Here is a 19,680-nt window from a genome sequence, read left to right as displayed (position 1 = left end):
TGCAGTTGTGCTGCTTTGGGCCAGCTGAGCTGGGCCCTGCAGAAAAGGTCACATCCCACACCTGCATTTTCTAAAGAAAGCTCTGTTGCTGGGCTCTCTTTGACAGAACTTGGTTTATTTTCAGCTCCAAGTGAAAATCCATGGGGAGTTCAGGCTCAGAGCTGGAGGAACAAGGTGTTTACAGAGTCATTTCCTCCAGCTTTGCATTTGACACTTGGATTCTTGGCTCCTCTCTTGCTGTTTCATTTGATATTCCATGGAGCTGCTGAAATCCATTTTCTCCAGCAGGTGCTGTGAAAATTTCCCTGTGTCAGTGCTGTGGAGTGAGACATCCATGAGAGCCTGGAGGCTGCTCAGCCACTTTGCTGCTGGAGAGGAGAATTCCTCACCTGCAGCTCAGCTCAGCCTGTGACCCTGAGCCCTCTGCTTTTCAGTGCTCTGCACGCTGCTGCTCGAACCTTCTTGCCAATCTCTTCAGTCCTTGCTGGTGCTCTGGAATTTTTACAGCATTTTTCAGTGCTGCCCAGGGAATGGTTTTCCTGGCTGAGCAGCTCAGGGAGGGCTGTGGGACACTGGGGCAGGGGCTTGGCTCAGCTTTCCGCTCCCACAGCAGCGGGAGGCAGAGATAAAGGGCTGGGCTGGGGGAAGGGAGGGTCCCCACCCCTGCAGATCCCTCTGCTGATTGCAGAGCTGAGCTCAGAGCTGTGGTGGGGGGCCCAGAGGAAGCTGCAGTCACTTCTCAGCAGGAAGGAAAATGACCACATGGCAGGGGGCAGGGGACAAAGGGAAAATGCTCTTTGGCACTGGGGCTTGCTGTGGGTTGGTCACAGGGCAGGCCTGGGGGTTTTACAAGCAAAGTTCACATCATGCAGCTTTTCCCAAGGTGCTTTTTGTGCCTCTTAATTCATGTTTTTAACCCAGTACAGTGGTGTGGGTTACTGAGGCCCTGTAAATACTCAGATCACTTAAACTCTCTGCCTGCCCTTGCACTACTACAGAGATGATCCCCTGGGTCACTTATTCTGGATCTGATATCCTTCCACTTGCAACTGTTGGTACTGCAGGACTGCCTTGTGTGTACACATGTTAATCTAAAATCCTCTTTGGGATTTTGGGAAGTGAGAGGGTCTTCATAGAGCAGGAATTAGGGGGATTTAAGAGATTATTGTGTATATTTTATCATCAGTCTCTGGTCTGTCCAGCCTTGTGGTATCAGTGTTTTCTTCAGCTTAATTCTGACTAGAAATGAATTTCCTCACAGCCTGTAACTGGAACAAAGCTGACATGTGAGGCACATCCCCAGTGGCTCCATGACAGGTGTCCCTGCTGTCCCACTGGGTCTGCTGACCTTGTGGAACACAGGAAAAGCAGCCCCAGGTGCTCTCCCGTGGCCAGGGGCACAGGGAGGGTCCTGCCAGGGGCTGCCCTGTGTTTGTCACAGCACGTGGGGGACACAGGAACACAGCTGGGACCTTGGAAAAAAGGATGGAGATGGGTTTGTTTGCTTCCAGGCTGGCAAACAGAACTTCCTGGATGTGCATTTCTCCCCCAGCTGCTGCCTGCCCTGCAGTGACACCTGAAGGGACAAGTCCTGCTCCATAACCTGCTCAGGTTTGTTTTCCTGCTGACATTTCTTCTTGCAGGGAATTAGGAGCCCAGTTCCTTCAGGATCCTTGCTCAGAGCAGCTGGGGCTCCATTCAGAGCTGTGACAGGCAGTGGAGGAGCCAGGACAGGGAGCAAAGGCACTCTCAGGGCACTCACACTTTATATCAGCATTTTTGGGGTGACTTTGGCCAAACCCTTTTATCCTGCTGGCTCTCCTGTGAAAGGGCCCTGAGGCCATTCCTGAGTGCTGGCCAGAGCTGGGCAGTTCAGAATCACGTGGCTGCTGTAAAACACATGGGCACAACATTCCATGAGACATTCCATGATCCAGCACAGCTCAGTGCTCAGCTCCTTCCTTTCCAAACATTTGTGTTGCCTTTGCTACCTGCTCCCTGCAATTGGAAACCAAATTTCCTGCCCTTTCATCCTCTGCTTTTTTGATCTCAGCCTCGCTGGTGGGGGTGTTATCTATTTCTGTTTGCTTGTCTCAGGCAGCTTTTGTCCCCACACTTCCACTTCCTGAGCCTGCAGCTGGGGAGCAGTGAGGTCACTTTTGGGTGCACGTGGTTTTTGGGGAGGTGAGGGAAGAATGGAGGCTCCATCTCAGGGGAGGGATGGATTTTCTGAATCAGGAAGGAAAGATGAAGGTGGAAGCAGAGCCTTGCAGCCAGGTTTGTTTGGACAAAGGAGGATGGAGGCTGGGCTGGAGGCAGGGTTTGGAGCTCCAGTCCCAGCTGTGGCTGTGGCTGGAGTTGGGATGTGTCTCTGCATGTCTAAAGTTTTCCATCAGGTTTCTTTGCTGGTGAAGGTCCTGAGGATGAGTGAGATGACCCCAAAGGTTCCTCATCCCTTGAAATCCCAGAATCCCAGGGTGGTTTGGGTCAGAAGGGAATTTAAACTCACTTGTTCTGCCATGGCAGGGACACTTTCCACTGTTCCAGGTGGCTCCAAGCCCCATCCTGCCAGGGATCCAGGGGCAGCCACAGCTGCTCTGGGCACCTGTGCCAGCCCTGCCCACCCTCCCAGGGAGGAATTTCTTCCCAAAATCCCATCCATCCCTGCCCTCTGGCAGTTTAAAGCCATTGCCCCTCATCCTGTCACTCTCTGCCCATATAAAAAGTCCCTTATCAGTGCTGCTTTCTCCAATCATCTGTCCAGTTCTGCTCCACATGTTCCTGCCATCCTCTTCTCCCAAAAGCACCAAACATTCCAGGAAAACACCTCATTGTGCCCAGCTCTTGATGGGAGCAGAGCCCCCAGCTTGGGGTCACAATGGATCCCTGCCCTGTTTCTGCTCCTGTTTCCTCAGGGAATGAAGTCAGCAGCTCCAGGCACGCCCAGTCCCTGTGTCCCTGTGGGAATGTGGCTCCCCAGTGCCCTCCCCTTCCCCCACACACACATCCCCTGTCCCAGCCACCCTCATTGGCCCAGAACGTGTCTCCAAGGCCTGGAGCTGGGGTCACATCATCACCCTGAGCAACAACTCGCTGCTCACCGTTTCCTGGGAGGAAAGGAAAGGCAGGAAGGAAAAACAACTGCTCAAAATTTCCACTCATGACCAAAAAAAAAAAAAAAAAAAAAAAAAAAAGGGAAATAAAAGGAAAGCATGAATCAGAGGAGCTGGTTCATTCAGGAACACAGAATTCTACAGAGGACCTGACCTCTGTAGCAGGAGTTTTTATGCTCTTTATTTATTTATTTGTTTGGGACAGTTTGGCACAAACAGAGGCAGAGTACGTGACAATATTCCTGAGCTTTTGTTCTGAGCTGCCTCAGCCGGGCAGAAACCTGAAATCCAGCGGGTACCACTGAGAACATTGGTGCTCCTTGGCCTGGATCCAGCCGAGTTTCCCTGGGTGGAATCACCCCTGGGGGTGGTGGCACCACAGGACACCCCTGGTCACCTGTGAAATCCCTGTCCCCAGGGGCACAGCGAGGGATCCCCTGCGAGGGACAGAGCGGGTGAGAGCAGGTAAAAGCACGGGGGATGGAGGGATGGATGGAGGGATGGATGGGAGATGGATGGATGGATGGAGGGATGGATGGGAGATGGATGGATGGATGGGAGATGGATGGATGGATGGATGGATGGATGGATGGATGGATGGATGGGAGATGGATGGATGGAGGGATGGATGGATGGATGGATGGATGGATGGATGGGAGATGGATGGATGGATGGATGGGAGATGGATGGATGGATGGATGGATGGATGGATGGATGGATGGATGGATGGATGGATGGAGGGATGGATGGATGGATGGATGGATGGATGGATGGATGGATGGAGGGATGGATGGATGGATGGATGGATGGATGGATGGATGGATGGATGGATGGATGGATGGATGATGGATGGAAGGAGGGACGGCAGGACGGCTGGACGGACACACTGACAGAGGGATGGACAGACACACGGAAGGACAGACAGACACACCGACCGCTCCAGCCCGGTGCGGGCTCAGCCGCACGTGACCACAGGCCCCGCCCCCCGAGCCGCCAAAGGGGCGTGGCCTTCTCGTTGCGGGGGCGGGGCCAGACGTGACGCCACGCGCGCCGGACCAATTGCAGCGCGGCACGGCGGGGCGGGCGCGGCCGCCATTGGCCGGCGGTGATGTCAGGGCGGCGCGGGGCGGGGCCCGGCGGGGCTGAGCGCGGGGCGGCGGGGGAGCCGCGGGTGCGCAGCGGGAGCGGAGCGAGCGGCACCGGGCGGAACCGGCACCGCGGGGACACGGCACCGACACCGAGGGGACAGGGCAGCGGTACCGCGGGGACACGGTACCGACACCGGGGGGACACAGCGGCGGTACCGGCATCGCGGGGACTCAGCGGTACCAGTACCGCGGGGACACGGTACCGACACCGGGGGGACAGGGCAGCGGTACCGTGGGGACTCAGCGGTACCGGTGCCTTGGGGACACGGCAGCGGTACCGGCACCGGGGGCTCTGCGGGCTCTGCGGCAGCTCCGGCGCTGCGGCAGCGGGAGGAGCCCCGGAGGAGCCCCGGGCGCGGGATTCGTCCTGCGGGTCCCTCCTGCTCTGCCCCCGCACCCCCTCTGAGCCCGGAGGGTGCCTGGGGTTGGGAGAGCAGCCAGGGGATAGCTGCGGGCCCTGCCAGGAGCCACGGGACCCCACGGAATATCGGCTTTCCTGCCGTGTGTTTCAGGTGAAAGAAGAGTTCTTGGAAAACCACGTCAAGCCCCAGGCTGTCCCAATGCCAGCCCCCACCCTGCAGCCCGCCCAGCTCCGTGAGTAACCTTCGCTGGGGACCTGCTGTCACTCGGAGTGAGAGCTGTGCTCGCCTCGTGCTGCTGGGTGAGAAATTCTTCTGGGGGAGGAGGAGGAGGACGGCAGTGACACTCGAAGCCTGCTGGAATCGCTGGCTGCTCTGGCAGAAAGCCCGCAGGAGCCTTCGGACTGGAATTCTGCAGAGGGACAGTGCCACTGGAGGAAGTGGCAAAGCCCTCGTAGCAAGAAGAGCCTGAGTGGGATCATCTCCAAAATCCAGTCCTTTCCTTCAGTGTTCCTTTAAGCTTCTGTGTCCTTCACTTCATCTGGTTTTCCCTCTGGAAAAAAAGCCGGGAGAAGATGCACTGAGGTGTCACATCAAGGGAGGGAAGCTCGGATCCCGCCCTGGTGGCTGCTGCACCCCCAGCGCTGGAGAGGAGCGGAGCCGAGGGAATTGCTGCCATTCCCAGCTGCTGCCGTGTCCCCTGGCCGCCCGTGCTCGCCGTCCCCTGGCTGGGCGCTGCTGGATGGGGATCTCTGCCGCAGGAGCAGGCTCTGCACTCCCGGGCGGGCGAGCAGCGCTGGCACAGCTCGCTGCTCCATGCTGCACAGGCCGTGTGGATAAGCTGCTGCTGGCAGAAGATCCCTCCTGGAGCAGCTGCTGGCTGTAGGCCCAGCGAGGCAAGGGTCAGCAGAGCCTGTCCTGCGGCATGGCTTCCGAGCTGGAGCAGCAGGAGCCCCCCCAGGCCAACGGGGCCGTGCCCGGGGGCTGCGCGGCCGGCCCGGAGCGCGCCCAGCCCGCCGAGCCCCTGCGGCCCCAGGGCGGCGGCGTGGAGCTGCTGCTGGAGTCCCGAGCCAACGCCAAGGGCGTGAGGGAGGAGGATGCCCTGCTGGAAAACGGCAGCCAGAGCAACGAGAGCGATGACACCAGCACGGAGCGGGGCGCCGAGCCCGCCCCGCCGCTCAAGGAGACCTCCTTCTCCATCGGGCTGCAGGTGCTCTTCCCCTTCCTGCTGGCCGGGTTCGGCACCGTGGCTGCCGGGATGGTGCTGGACGTGGTGCAGGTAGGACGGGGCTGCCCTGCCTCTGCAGCTCGGGCTCTGGGGAGTGGTGGGATCCAGGAACGCCAAGGCTGGGGGGAAAACAGTTCCCTGGGGCAGATGGGGAGCCCTCCATCACCTCCATCACCTTGTCCCAGCCCTGGCTCTGTTAATTTAAGGAGATGGGAATGGTGTGAGGGATAAGGACGCTGTGGCTCAGAGGAGAAGGTGCAGCTGAAGCTGGGAACTGAGAGCACTGTGTGCATCACATCTGGAGTTAAATCCCCTCCCTGCTGCTGCCATCCCACCCCAGGGACTGATTCCTCTTGTCCCTTCCCACCCAGGAGCGTGCTGTGCTGCTCAGGCTCGTGCCAGCCAGGTTAATGTTTCTCCCAGCATGTGCCAGGCTCATTCCAGAGCTTCCTGCACCACTCCCTGTGCTCTGGAGGCACCCGGGGTGGCAGGGCTGTGGAGATGCCTTTTAGCAAAGGCCAGCAGGGCTCTGGATGGGAACCGAGGTGTTCCCTGAGGCAGGTGACGCTGTGGGAACTGCCAGCCTGCTTGTGTTCCATGTGGGAATGGTGCCTTTGCAAACCGGGGCTCCTGTGCTGCTCTGCACCACTTTCCCAAGCGTGCCTGCCAGCAGAGCAGCTTCTCCTTGCCCTGAAGGCCAGGCCTCCCATCCCTGAGGCACAGACTCGGTGGGTTTGGGATGGGGTGCAGCCCTGGGGAGCTGTGGGCAGCCAGAAATGCTGTGCTGGAGCTGCTGTGTTTGCTGGGCTGGGGTAAACAAGCCCTGGCGTGGGCAGGGAGAGCTCCAGTGTCAGCCCCTGGCAGCTGGGACCAGCCCAGCTCACTGCCAGGAAGCCAGGGGGGATTTTGGGGTGTGTGGGTGGTCAGGCAGACACTCCTCGAGCCGTCCTGCCCAGAGCAGCAGTTTCCCTGCCTGCCCTGTGCTCTGCTCATCCTTGTGGCCTCTCTGGTGGAACCTGCCAGGGCAGCTGGGCAGAGACTCCAAACAGGAAAGGCTGGACGGGCTCAATTAATCTGGGAGAGATTTACCAGAATCGTTTTCTGAAAAATAAGGACATTTCCAGCACATTTTCCTTTCAAGAATCCCTGTAAACTCCTGCCTGGCTCTTCTGGAAGTTCCCCAAAGTGGTTTGAGCCCCGGCTGAAGTTTTTCCTGGAGCAGGCAGGGCTGGGACTGTGCCCTGTGCTCTGCTGCCCTGATTGTTGTGGCCTTTGGGAACAAAACTGCAATTCCTGTGTCCCACAGCAGCTCAGCCTGTGGCTGGGCAGCTCCAGCTCCCCTCAGCCTTGGGTTAACTGAGCCCTGGGAATGGCACAGGTGGGGAAGGGGGATGGTTCTTCCAGAGCCCTGCAGGGCTGCATGGGAGGCACTGGGATCCTGCCTGCTGTGTTTGCTTCCCTAAAACCAGCTTATTTCTGTATTTCTGTGTGATTTTAACAGCTCCATGAACTGAACTGAAATTCTTATTTCCTCTTTTTTTTTTCCCTTTTTTTTTCTTTTTTTTTTTTTTTTTTTTTTTTTTTTTTTTTTTTTTTTTTTTTTTGGGTGTGTTTTTTTTTGGCCTTTTTATAGTTTGTGTGTTTTGTTTGTTTTTTTTCTCCTGACTTTCCCCAGCAGCCTGGCTCTGGCTCTGTGGGCACTCCCTGCACAGGGAGCTTTGTGCAGCCCCACAGACTCCCAGTGTTTTACAACATCTGACATTAACAAATCTGGCAGGAGCCCACGGGTCCTGCGAGCTGCTGAGCTCTGCAGAAACCTCCTTGTTTTCCTTCCCCAAAAATGGCTTTTCTTCCTTTCTGCAGGGAAGGGCTGGGCTCCTGTCCTGCTCAGGGAGCTGCTGCAGGCTCCAGTTTGGCAGAGCAGCCTCCCCTAAAGCTTCATTTCCAAAGCCAGGCTTGGGGTGAGGTGATGGAGAGCCTGGGCTGGTGCCTGCCCTGGGAATTCTGGAGGCTGCGCACAGGCAGAAGTGACAAAGTGGCTCTGGTGGCAGCCAGCCCGTCCTGCTGGAGCCCTGGGGGGGGCTGGAATGAGGGATTCACCCTCTGGACACGCAGCAAAACCATCCCAGAGCCTCCTAAAAATAGCTGGGGAGGCTGAGCTGGGCTGGTGGGGAGCTCCAGCCCTGAGCTCAGATCACACAGAATCCCAGACCCGAGGCTGGAAGATCCCTGCAGGATCACCCTGTGCCCCATCCCCACCTGTCCCCAGCCCAGAGCTCTGAGTGCCACCCTTGGGCACCTCCAGCACTCCTGGGTGACCTCAGGAGCCTCATCCTGCAGCAGGGGCAGAGCTGGGATTGGGAAGTGGCTGAGGGATCTTATCTGTGAGTCAGCTTGGCATAAAATCCCTCAGGGTTTGGCTTGGAGGGACCTCAAGGCTGGTCCCATCCCATGGCAGGGTCACTTTCCCCATCCCAGGCTGCTCCAAGCTCAGCCTGGCCTTGGACACTCCCAGGGATGGGGAGTCACAGCCTGTGCCAGGGCCTCCCCAGGCTGTCAGAAACACAAGGAGGATTTTTATCACTGGAAAAAAAAACCTTTTCCCTTTGAGGAGAAATTATCCCAGTTCATCTCAAGCTTGCCTCCACTTTTTTTTTTTTTTTTTTCATTTCCCTGCTGTGATTTCTTGAGTTTGGAATAGCAAAGCACCAGGAAACTGCAGAGGTGAAGGGTGGAAAAACAAACACAAAATCAGAGCTCCTTCCTCCCAGGAGGCTGTTGGGCAGGCAGGTGGATCTGTGTTTGCTGATGGATTTCCTGGTCCTGGAGAGAAGTTTGGCAGGGTGGCACTGCCAAGGAGGGCTCAGGGAGGGGACATTTACAGGTGACATTTGCAGGGTGACATTCAGCACATCCCCAGCTGGGATTTCTGTGCCCTGTGTCCTTCAGGGAGTATGGCAGGGTGGGGAACAGAGATTTTGGGCACTGGCCATGAAAAAACGGGGCAGTGAGGTTTGGGTGGTTTTGGCTGTGGCTGTGAGGGGGTTTGGAGTGGTTTTGTGTTCTCAGCTGCTCCCCTGGAAGGCTGCTTGCCCTGCAATTTGCAATTACTCTGTTTTTTTCCTAAATAACCATGGCAGCCTCTGCTCCTCACCCCAGGGCAGCTGGAGGGGCAGAGGAGTTAGGAAATGTCTGAGTTAACACAGGTAGCAGGGAAATATTTATATTTATATTTATATTTATATTTATATTTATATTTATATTTATATTTATATTTATATTTATATTTATATTTATATTTATATTTATATTTATATTTATATTTATATTTATATTTATATTTGAAAGGCACAGACATAGAAAAGGCTCTCAGCTGAGTCTGACCAAACCTCAGCACTCAAATCTGCCAAAAACTGCAAGTATTGGGCAAAGCCTCTTCATCTTCCCCAGTTCTGGCCTCTGGGTGTGTAAACATTTTGTCACTGGTGGCTCTTTGGGGGATTTTTCACTGAAAGTTGCTGGCTCAGAGCGGATTTTTCAGCCCAGCAGGATCATGTGGTGCCTGCTGCAAATGTCAGAAGTGGGAAAAGCACAGCAGAGCTCCCAGAGTGGAGCAGGGAGGGCACTGCTGTCAGCTCAGGGCAGTGCCAGGTGACAGAGGTGACACTCAGGGGTGGCATCAACCATTTTTATTGAATGATTTTATTTCTTGTGCTCCAACCTTGCAGCACTGGGACGTCTTCAAATACGTGACTGAGGTTTTTATCTTGGTTCCTGCTCTGCTGGGCCTGAAGGGGAACCTGGAGATGACCCTGGCATCCCGTCTGTCCACAGCTGTGAGTGGGCAGGAGAGGAACACCTGCTCTGGGAGGGCTGGGGGTGGCAGGGCAGACCCCAAAATCCCTGCAGAGCCTGGGGTGCAGCCTGGGGAGGTGTTTCCACCCTGCTGGGCTGAAGGGATTGCAAGGATTAATGGTGCTGGAGCTTTGCTGACAGCTCAGTTCCTCCTGCTGGGGCTGGGCACAGCAGTGTCACAGAGCAGGCTGGCTGAGCCAGGGGCAGAGGGGAGCTCACAGGGGCATGGAGGTCACAGCTGGGCCTTTCTCCTGCTGGAATCCCCTCTGGTCCCTGTGCCCTGAGCATCCCTGAGGGCTGGGCAGGCTCTGGCAGCTCCTCAGAGCCCAGGAATTGCTCTGTGTTCTCCCCTGGAGAGGGACCCACACCTGTCCTGGCAGGGACAAGGACAAGGACAGTGACACTCCCTCCTCTGTAGAGCATCTCCAGCCTGATGTCCCTGTGTCCCCATGCTGGGGGCTTGGCATCTCCCACCTGCAAGGTGCTCTCTGCCTGCTGCTGAGATTTTAACTCCCCTGGGATGGGAATTCCTGAGGGGAGCCCTTGCAGGGGGCAGCTGGGTCCTGTCCCTGTCCCTGTTTCTGTCCCCTGCCCCTGCTCCTGGTGGTTCTGATGTTCCTCAGCCCAAGGAGCTGCTTGGGAACTCACTGAGCTGGAGGGATGGAGAATTCAGTCCTGCCTGGCTCTCTCTGCTCTCCTGGCTGCCTGAGGAGGCACAGCAGAGCTGCAGGGCTTGGTTCCTCTGGCAGCTCCTCTCCTCTGGAGGTTGGTGCTGTGGCTCTGGGGGCAGAGGCTGAGCTTTGTTCACCCCCTTTGCTCTGGGGAACCAATCCCTTGATCCCCAAAGGGATCAGGATGGGATCCCTGCTGTCCCAGCCCCAGGGACCTTCCCCTGCTGGCCCTGGTGTGTCCCTGGCAGAGGAGCCAGGAATGCAGAACTGTGCCCTGCTGGCTGCAGGGGCTCACAGGCACACCCCAGCTCCTGTCCCCAGGCTTTGGCCCTGCCTGCCCCCCTAAAACCAGGCAATGCCTGAACCTGCCCTGCCCTGCCTGTGCTGGGGGCAGGAGCATCTCAGCTGCCAGGGGTGCACAGGGAGCCCCCTCTCCCTCTTGGGGCTCATCCTGAGCTCTCCCCCCAGGGAGCAGCCTGCAGGGATTCTCACATTTTGGGTTTCTAATTAGTGCTGCTTTAGGGCACCTCAGAAATTCCTTTCACAATTAAGAGGCAGAACTCCCCCATTAGTTAAAGGATTAAGTGCCTGCAGTGAGGTTGTGCTAATCCCAGCCTAATTGCCATGTGGCTGGAATTTTAAGGTCAGGCTTCTTATGGAGCTCAGGTTCCTGTGCTGGATGTGCTGCTCCAGTCAGGTTTTGTTGGTTTTCCCCCATTCCTTCCTCCCCTCTGCCCAGAATCATTTGGCATCTCAATAAAACCGGCTGGCAGCTCCAAAGCACATCCAGCAAGGAGAGCAGGGGGATTAATCAATCAATGATTTCTGGTTTTCTTGTTTTCCACCTGAGAGGAGGAAAATTGCTGCTGTGCAGGCAGCACCTCCAACCTGCACTTCCCTCCCCCTTGTTCCTGAGCTCATCAGCTCCTAATGATGCAAATTGGAAATAAACTTATCCAGGAGGAGAAGAGGAGCAGAGCTCATGCCCTGCAGTGGTTCTTACACCAGGAATTCAAGTAATTTCCCTCTCCTGGTCATCCTGCCCAGCCCCTCCTGTGCCAGGTGACCCTGTGCCACTGCTGCTCTGTGTCCCCACGTGTCCCCAGCCTTGTTTGCTCAGCCTGTTCCAGCACAGGAGGGTTTGCTGCCAGCTCTGCCCCACGTGCAGGGCACAGAGCTGAGCTGAGCTCTGCACCCTGGCCTGGGGGCAGCTTGACCCAGCTGGGTCAGCAGTGCAGTGATTTCCCTGAGAAATGCAGTGATTTCCCTGAGAAATGCAGTGATTTCCCTGAGAAATGCAATGATTTCCCTGAGAAATGCAGTGATTTCCACCAGAAATACAATAATTTCCACCAGAAATACAATAATTTCCACCAGAAATACAATGATTTCCACAGGAAGTGCAGTCAGGGGCACAGAGAGGTCTCACTGCTATTGCAACATTCCCTCCAGATGTTTTGCTTGGTGTGATTCCCTCCACACTCCCTTTCCTGCTGAATTCTCCTGCCAGAGCTGAGGGTTTGGGGGGCTCTGGCAGGCAGGAATTTGCAGGTGAGAAGCTGTCAGGCTTTCACAGTGTCTCCTTTGCTCTTCAGGCTAATATTGGCCAGATGGACACCCCCAAGGAGCTCTGGAAGATGATCACAGGGAACATGGCTCTGATCCAGGTAAGGGGAGGGAAGGGGGATGTTTGCAGCTGGGCAGCTGTGGGAGGTTTCAATGCCCTGTTTGGCTGTTTGCTGTCATATTCTCTGCCTGATGGGAGGGCATTGGGTGGTTCTGCTCCCCCTGGGTGGAGCTTCCCTCTTAGAATCACAGAATAAAATCATGGAGTGGTTTGGGTTGGAAAAGCTCATCCATTTCCCATGGGCAGGGACACATTCCACTATCCCAGCTCCAGCCTGGCTTGGGCACTGCCAGGGGTGATGCAGATTCTCTGGCAGCCTCTCCCCACAGCCTGGGGCTGTTTTGGTGCCTCTGTCCCCATTTCCAGGTCCAGGCCACCGTGGTTGGATTCCTGGCCTCGATTGCAGCCGTGGTGTTCGGGTGGATCCCTGACGGGCACTTCAGCCTGGAGCACGCGGTGCTGCTGTGTGCCAGCAGCGTGGCCACTGCCTTCATCGCCTCCCTGGTGCTGGGTGAGAGCCTCCCCCTCTCAGCTGCCCCTCTAAAACACTCACCTCCCCTTTGGGATTCCCTGGGTGCCTCTAGACCCCCCCTGGCAGGAGTCTCAGAGACCCTGCATGGTGCTCAGGACTCTGCATGTGGTGCGGACCCTGACACCATGGGCTGGACTTAAGTCACTGAAAAAAAATTACCAACATTGCAGGAAGGATTACAAGTCACAAAAAATAATTGGAGTATAAATTAGATTGTTAGACGATAGAAAAGTGAATTTTTAGAAATGTTTATATTAGGGGGTTTGAAGCTAATATGGAGGATTTTGGGTGGGGTGTGTCTTTTCTTTCTTCTTCTTCATGCCATCCATGTTAAGTGCCAGCCTGACATTGGTCTGAGACAGAGTTGGACAGTGTAATAAAATTGTCATGTATAGGAAAGTAATTGTAAATATTAGGTAGGTAATTTATAGTGTAAAGGATAAGTCCTGCCCCAAGGACAGGCAGTGGATCTCAAGCTGAACAGAGTGCTGTCAGCTAGAGAAATAATTTCTTTGATAAGAAACAATAAACAACCTTGAAAACCTCAGAGAACATCCTCCTGAATCTTCATCCAAAGATTTAACCCACCTGTGTCCTGCTGTGAGGACCTCAGGCTCAGCAGCCCCTTGGCCTCAGCCTGGTTTTTATTGCCCTTCCTGCTGCAGGCATGATTATGATTGGGGTGATCATTGGCTCCAGGAGGATGGGGATCAACCCTGACAACGTGGCCACGCCGATCGCCGCCAGCCTGGGCGACCTCATCACGCTGGCTCTGCTCTCTGGGATCAGCTGGGGCTTGTACAAGGAGCTGGGTGAGCAGCCACTAAAAGCCTTGTCCCTGCCTGCTCCTTGCTCTCATTTCAGCCTCTCTGCTCTGGGCTGGGAGGGATTCCTGCCCCGGAGCTGCCTGGTTCAGCTTGGGGCAGGGAGGGATCTCCTCGCTCCTTGTGCAGCTCCTGCTGCCCAGGGAAGTGCTCAGGGAGAGGTTGGTCCCTTGCAGTGCTTGGCTGGGGCTGGAGCAGTGGCAGAAGGCAGATTGGGATTCCATCAGCTCCAGCTGGGAATCCTCAGGGCAGGGCTGCAGCTGGACACTCCCAATTTCCTCTTCCTTCCTCCTCCTTCCTCCCTGGGACACGGGGCTGGGGCTCAGGTTCATCCAGGGGTGGAGGAAACAGCCCTGGGAGATCCTGCCTGGCTGTGGGGAGTGGGGATGAGCAGCTGCAACTGAAGAGATCTCAGTGAGATCTGCTGGAAAACAGATCCCAGATTCCCTGGGAGAGGGAACCAGCAGGTCCTGCAGCTGCTGAGGGACGTGGCTTTGATTTCTCTGCTTCTTTCCTTGCCCTTCCCCTCCCCAGAGAGCAAAGCCTACGTGAACCCCTTGGTGTGTGCCTTCTTCATCTCCCTGCTGCCCCTCTGGATCGTGGTGGCCAAGAGGAACTCGGCCACCAGGGAGGTGCTGTACTCGGGCTGGGAGCCCGTCATCATCGCCATGGCCATCAGCAGGTGGGGCTGGCCCTGTCCCCAAACCCCCCCTGGGCTTCTCCCAGCCCTGACCTCCCCCATCTGCCTCCCCCTGCAGCGTTGGGGGGCTGATCCTGGACAGGACGGTGTCGGATCCCAACTTTGCTGGCATGGCAGTTTTCACACCTGTCATCAATGGTGAGTCCTGCCCTGCAGCCCTGGGCAAACTGGGCTGGCTGGGATTGCAGGGCTGGCTGGCTGCTGAGAGTTGTTCCCTTAGAAATGGAGTGATTCCCTTAGAAATGGAGTGATTCCCTTAGAAATGGAGTGATTCCCTTAGAAATGGAGTGATTCCCTTTAGAAATGGGAGTGGTTCCCTTAGAAATGGGAGTGATTCCCTTAGAAATGGAGTGATTCCCTTAGAAATGGAGTGATTCCCTTTAGAAATGGAGTGATTCCCTTTAGAAATGGAGTGATTCCCTTTAGAAATGGAGTGATTCCCTTTAGAAATGGAGTGATTCCCTTTAGAAATGGAGTGATTCCCTTTAGAAATGGAGTGATTCCCTTTAGAAATGGAGTGATTCCCTTTAGAAATGGAGTGATTCCCTTTAGAAATGGAGTGATTCCCTTTAGAAATGGAGTGATTCCCTTTAGAAATGGAGTGATTCCCTTTAGAAATGGAGTGATTCCCTTTAGAAATGGAGTGATTCCCTTTAGAAATGGAGTGATTCCCTTAGAAATGGAGTGATTCCCTTAGAAATGGAGTGATTCCTGTAGAAAAAATTTTGCTTTAGCAAAGTAGTTATTTCTGTAGAAAAGTTGTTGTTCCTTTAGAAAACTTAGTTATTCTTAGAGAAAAGTTAGTTATTCCCTTAGAGAAGCAGTTATTCCTTTAAAAAAGTTAGTTACTCCTTTAGAAAAGTGAATTATTCCCTTAGAAAAGTGAGTTATTCCTGTAGAAAAGTTTATTATTCCTTCAGAAAACCAGGGGCACACAGGTTTGGCTGTGCCACCCTTACAGGTGAAAGGCCTGGGAGGTTATTCCCTAAAAACCACATTTCCAGGGACTTCTTCATTTCCTTATTCCACCTGTCTGGTGGAAATCCCTCACCTTCCAAAATATTTGCCCCTGGCAACACAAAGTTTTGTATTTGTACTTTGGAGTCAGGAAATCTGATTGGTTCTGGTGTAAAGTTTTCACCTCCTTTCTGCCTGACAAACCAGGAGAGCTCATTTTTTAATTGTTTTTTTCCAATAAGTGGAGTTAATTCTGAGCCAGTGCATCTTGTGCTGCTGGTTTTCACAGTTTTATGTGAAAAAGAAAAGTTTTGGACTTCCTGTGTCTGTTTTGCTGCCTGACTCATTTTTGTTTCACTTATTTCTTCCACCCCGAGCTGCAGTAACAAAACTGCTTCAGCTTTGTCCCAGCTCCTCTCATCTGCAGGAGCAGAAGTGGGGTCAGGAATGGGCTGTGCTGTGTAATTCCAGCAGCTGGCACCTCCAGCTGTGCTGGGAGCAGCTCCTGGAGGTGCCCTGAGCGCTGTCTGTGCCCTGCAGGTGTGGGAGGCAACCTGGTGGCAGTGCAGGCCAGCCGCATCTCCACCTACCTGCACATGAGTGGGGAGCCTGGAGAGAGCCCTGGCACGGCCCCCAGGAGGTGCCCCAGCCCCTGCAGCACCTTCTTCAGCCCAGGTACAGCCAGGGGAGGGTGAGTGCCAGCTGAGCCTGGCACAGCGAGGGGCTCAGTGCTCGGGGGTGAGGGATGTGCTGAGCTGGAAGGGACACACGGGCTCTGCCAGATCTGCAGTCAGTGGGTGGGAGGGACCTGCAGTCCCATGCAGGGCACTCCCAGCCTGCCAGGCTGGCCCTGGGCACGGCTGCAGGGTGTCAGCCAGGCCTGTTAACCCTTGGATCCCCTCTGCAGACGTGAACTCCCGCTCTGCCCGCGTGCTCTTCCTCCTGGTGGTGCCCGGGCACCTGGTTTTCCTCTACACCATCAGCTCCATGCAGGGGGGCCACACCACGCTCACCCTCATCTTCATCCTGTTCTACATGACAGCAGCACTGCTCCAGGTGAGCTGGGAGCCCCCAGGGCTGGGCTGGCCAGGGGTGTCACCTGCCCTGGGCACTGCTCAGGTGTGCAGAGCCTGTCCCTGCCTGACAGACACACAGCTCCTCCCTTCCATTCCTGGGGAGTTTAGAATCTGCCTTTGCTCTCTTTGGAGTCCTTTTGATAGCCAGAGTGTTTCCTCCTCATCTGTCCTGGGGGTGATTTGGGAATTTGGAAAGGGCTGGTGATGGATGGAGAGAGGATGTGGGATTTGCAGGGAGTGTTTCCCCTTTTCCCTGGCATTTCCTGGAGCTGTGGGAGCCCACAGGGGTGATTCTTGTGAAGGACACCCAAAACCAATTGTGGCTGACAGTTCCAGCTCTGTTTTTGGGATGGGTTGTGATTCCCTGGGGCAGACAGAGCTGATTTGGGGTTGCAGAGCTCAGGAATTGTGGCTGACAGTTGCAGCTCTGTTTTTGGGATGGGGCTGTGATTCCCTGGGGCAGGCAGAGCTGATTTGGGGTTGCAGGGCTCAGGAATTGTTACTGACAGTTCCAGATCCATTTTTTGGGATGTGGCTGTGATTCCCTGAGCCAGGCAGAGCTGATCTGGTATTGCAGGGCTCAGGAATTGTTACTGACAGTTCCAGCTCTGTTTTTGGGATGTGGCTGTGATTCCCTGGGGCAGGCAGGGCTGATCTGGTATTGCAGGGCTCAGGAATTGTTACTGACAGTTCCAGCTCTGTTTTTGGGATGGGTTGTGATTCCCTGGGGCAGACAGAGCTGATTTGGGGTTGCAGAGCTCAGGAATTGTGGCTGACAGTTCCAGCTCCATTTTTTGGGATGGGCTGTGATTCCCTGGGGCAGGCAGAGCTGATCTGGGTGCAGAGCTCAGGGGTTGTGGCTCTTCCAGGTGCTGATCCTGCTCTACATTGCTGACTGGATGGTGCACTGGATGTGGGGCAGGCACCTGGACCCTGACAACTTCTCCATCCCCTACCTGACAGCCCTGGGGGACCTGATTGGGACAGGGCTGCTGGCCCTCAGCTTCCACGTGCTCTGGCTCATCGGGGACCGGGACTCTGATGTTGGGGATTAAATCCCTCTCTGCTCCCTTCCCACGGCTCTCCCCTTCCATTTGTTGTTTCTTTGCTTCCCCCTCCTCCCACCCCCTAGAGACTTCACCTTTGATATCAGATTCTCATTATTTTCAATGGGAATTTTACGTGGTTTCTACTTCAAGCCAAGTTTGTACAGAAAGCCTATCTAGTTTTAGGGAGGACAAACAAACAAACAGAAGTGTAACCAGACAATCACTAAGTGCAATTTTCGTAGCAGTTGTGTCTGAACCAAGGTTCCATGAAGCTCCTGCTCAGCCAGGTCGTGCAGGGCCCCCCCTGCCCACCCCCCCCAGGTGTGGAGCTGCTTTTTTCGCTTCATAAGCGTTTTAAACCCTCAGCTGGAGCTCAGCCCTGCTGAGCTGGCACCTCCAGCAGAGCCAGCCCTGCCTGGGCTCTGGAGCTCTCATCGGGGAGGGGGTGAGGAGGGAGATGAGGAAGGCTCCTGTGCCCCCCAGGAGTGGCAGTGAGCTCATTCTGAGATCCCCAGCCCTGGCTGGGCTCTGCTGTACCTCCCAGGCTGCTGCTGCCCTGCTGAGCTGGGCTCAGCTGCTCTGAGCCCCACCAGAGGGGCTGGGGACCCTCCCCTGCAGGATCTGCTGGAGCTCCTGGTGCTGCTCCATTTCCCTGGCTCCCCTCAGTGCAGCTGAGGGCTGGAAGGACAAACAGCTCCTGGTCTGTGTGTCCAGGTTTGCTTTTGGCTGCTGAGGGGCCCCTTGCAGCCCCCAGTGCTGAGCTGGGGAGGAGCATTTTGCTCTGTCTGTTAGGGATGGATGTCCATGGATCCAGGGGATTTCTCTCTCTGTGTAGCTGGGAAACAGCTGGAAATGCAGGCACAGCTGGATTGGTGCAGCTCTGGGGAACAGGAGCCCCCCTGGCCCTGTGCAAAGTCTGGGGTTGGGGTTCAGCCCAGCTGGGGGTGCAGGGTTCCTGCTCTGCTGCTTCCCCTCCTGCTTTCTGTGCTGCTCCCATCAGGGCTGGCTGGGATTCCCTCCCTTCCCCATGGAAGGGCAGCAAAAGCCCAGAGCTGGAGCACCCAGGTGGGCAAATCAAGACCAAAGTCAGTCCAGGATCCTTGTCCCAGCCCAGGAGCTGGTGCAGAGCTGGCCCTGCTGCAAGAGGGGTCAGGATTATGGAATTCTGGAGAGCCACAGGAGCCCAGCCTGGCTCTTGGCTGCTCCCTGGAGCTGTGGGAGCCCTTCCTGCTGCTGCTGGGGTGCAGAGGCAGGTGAGCTCAGGCTGCTCCTCCCCAGCCCCTCAGAGGAGCAGGGTTGTATTTCTGAGATGATTTTCCCCTTTTTTCCCTTGCTAATCCAACATCAGGCTCAGTCCCCCTCCTCTCTCTGCTCCCTGGGAGCAGCTCTGATCCTGCTCCTCCCCCTGTGACATTTCACAGATCTGCTTTGGCCAAAGCTGTGCTCCAAAAACCCAACACACAGCAAACCCTGTCCCTGTGTGCTCACCCCTCAGCCCAGGGACTCCTGGAATATTTCCTGGAGTATTTTATTTTCTGGAATATTTTCTGGAATATTCTCAGCTGCTCACTTGGTTTCTCTGCCTGATGTTGAAGAATAAATGCACGACTTGCTTCCATTAGCACTTCAGCTTTTATGGATGCACAGAGAAACTCTGCTGGCCTTTCACATCACCACTGAATTCCCCAGGAAAAGATTCCCTAGAGGAGGAATCTGCCTCTCCTGGTTGGGGGTGGGGGGTCTGTACATTAAATATGGTCAGAGGTGTGCTTGGGGAATGGTCAGGGAAGAATCTAATTTAAAATTGAGGAATAGTGATGGAAAAAAAAAACCAAACAAATCTCTTCCCACTGGTTGCACTCCAATGCATGCCTACTCTCTACAGCTGCCTGCAGATGAAAATCCTGGTTTACTCTTTTATTAAAGGAAAAAGACTGTCTTAATTATTTATAGTTCCTATAACTGACAGATGTTGACTTAATGGATAAATTATATTTGGTTAAATAAAGATGACATTTATTTATGTGGACTGTGGTGTTTGTTTTTTTTTTCCTTTGGGTTCAAGGCCCCTCTCAGCTTTTGAGGCTTTTTTGAGCTCAGGCTGGAGCTCTTTTTGATAGGAGAGTTACGAAAATCAAATAAATTACTGGGCATGAAGCAAACTGGGATTACTGGGAGTGCCAGGTGACCTTGGCCTGCCCTTGGCCAGGTCCTGGGGGCTCCAGCAGGAATCCAAGTGTTTGTTCTGGCCCTCCCTGGCTGCAGAATCCAGGCCTCTGCCCATTCCTGCTGGTTTTGGGGGACAGAAGGGATGTGGGGTGCAGGGAGCCCCTGGGTCTGCAGGAATTGGTGTTTCCTGCAGGGCTGTGCCTGCAGCTCACCCACAGCAGGACCCCAAAGCAAAGCCTGAGTTTGGGGAGCTGCCCCCAGCCCCTGCTGGCTTCACACTCTGGGTGAATTTTGGGGGCAGACCCTGGGCTGTGTTGGCACCTCCTGGCAGGGGAAGGAGCAGCAGCTGCAGAAAGGAGCAGAGCCCTGGGC

General features: G+C 55.1%; 1 protein-coding gene across 3 annotated transcripts; it reads left to right on the top strand.

Annotated features, from left to right (window-relative positions):
- The first annotated feature begins 3,284 nt into the window (after positions 1–3,284).
- SLC41A1 (solute carrier family 41 member 1) lies at positions 3,285–19,168 on the top strand. Of its 3 annotated transcripts, none has more exons than XM_056511147.1 (11): positions 3,285–3,578; positions 4,774–5,899; positions 9,577–9,684; positions 11,970–12,041; positions 12,368–12,512; positions 13,199–13,345; positions 13,892–14,039; positions 14,116–14,195; positions 15,555–15,689; positions 15,922–16,070; positions 16,960–19,168. In XM_056511147.1, exons 2-11 carry the CDS (start codon positions 5,546–5,548, stop codon positions 17,143–17,145), a joined length of 1,524 nt encoding a protein of 507 aa, XP_056367122.1. In that variant the 5' UTR covers positions 3,285–3,578; positions 4,774–5,545; the 3' UTR covers positions 17,146–19,168. The 3 variants fall into 3 exon arrangements, with proteins under 3 accessions (XP_056367122.1, XP_056367120.1, XP_056367121.1); XM_056511145.1 differs by lacking the exon at positions 3,285–3,578 and adding an exon at positions 4,262–4,385; XM_056511146.1 differs by lacking the exon at positions 3,285–3,578 and adding an exon at positions 4,418–4,460.
- The last annotated feature ends 512 nt before the right edge of the window (positions 19,169–19,680 follow it).

This window comes from Oenanthe melanoleuca, chromosome 26 (assembly GCF_029582105.1).
Source record: "Oenanthe melanoleuca isolate GR-GAL-2019-014 chromosome 26, OMel1.0, whole genome shotgun sequence".
NCBI lineage: Eukaryota > Metazoa > Chordata > Aves > Passeriformes > Muscicapidae > Oenanthe > Oenanthe melanoleuca.
This window is presented reverse-complemented; position numbering and strand designations above follow the sequence as displayed.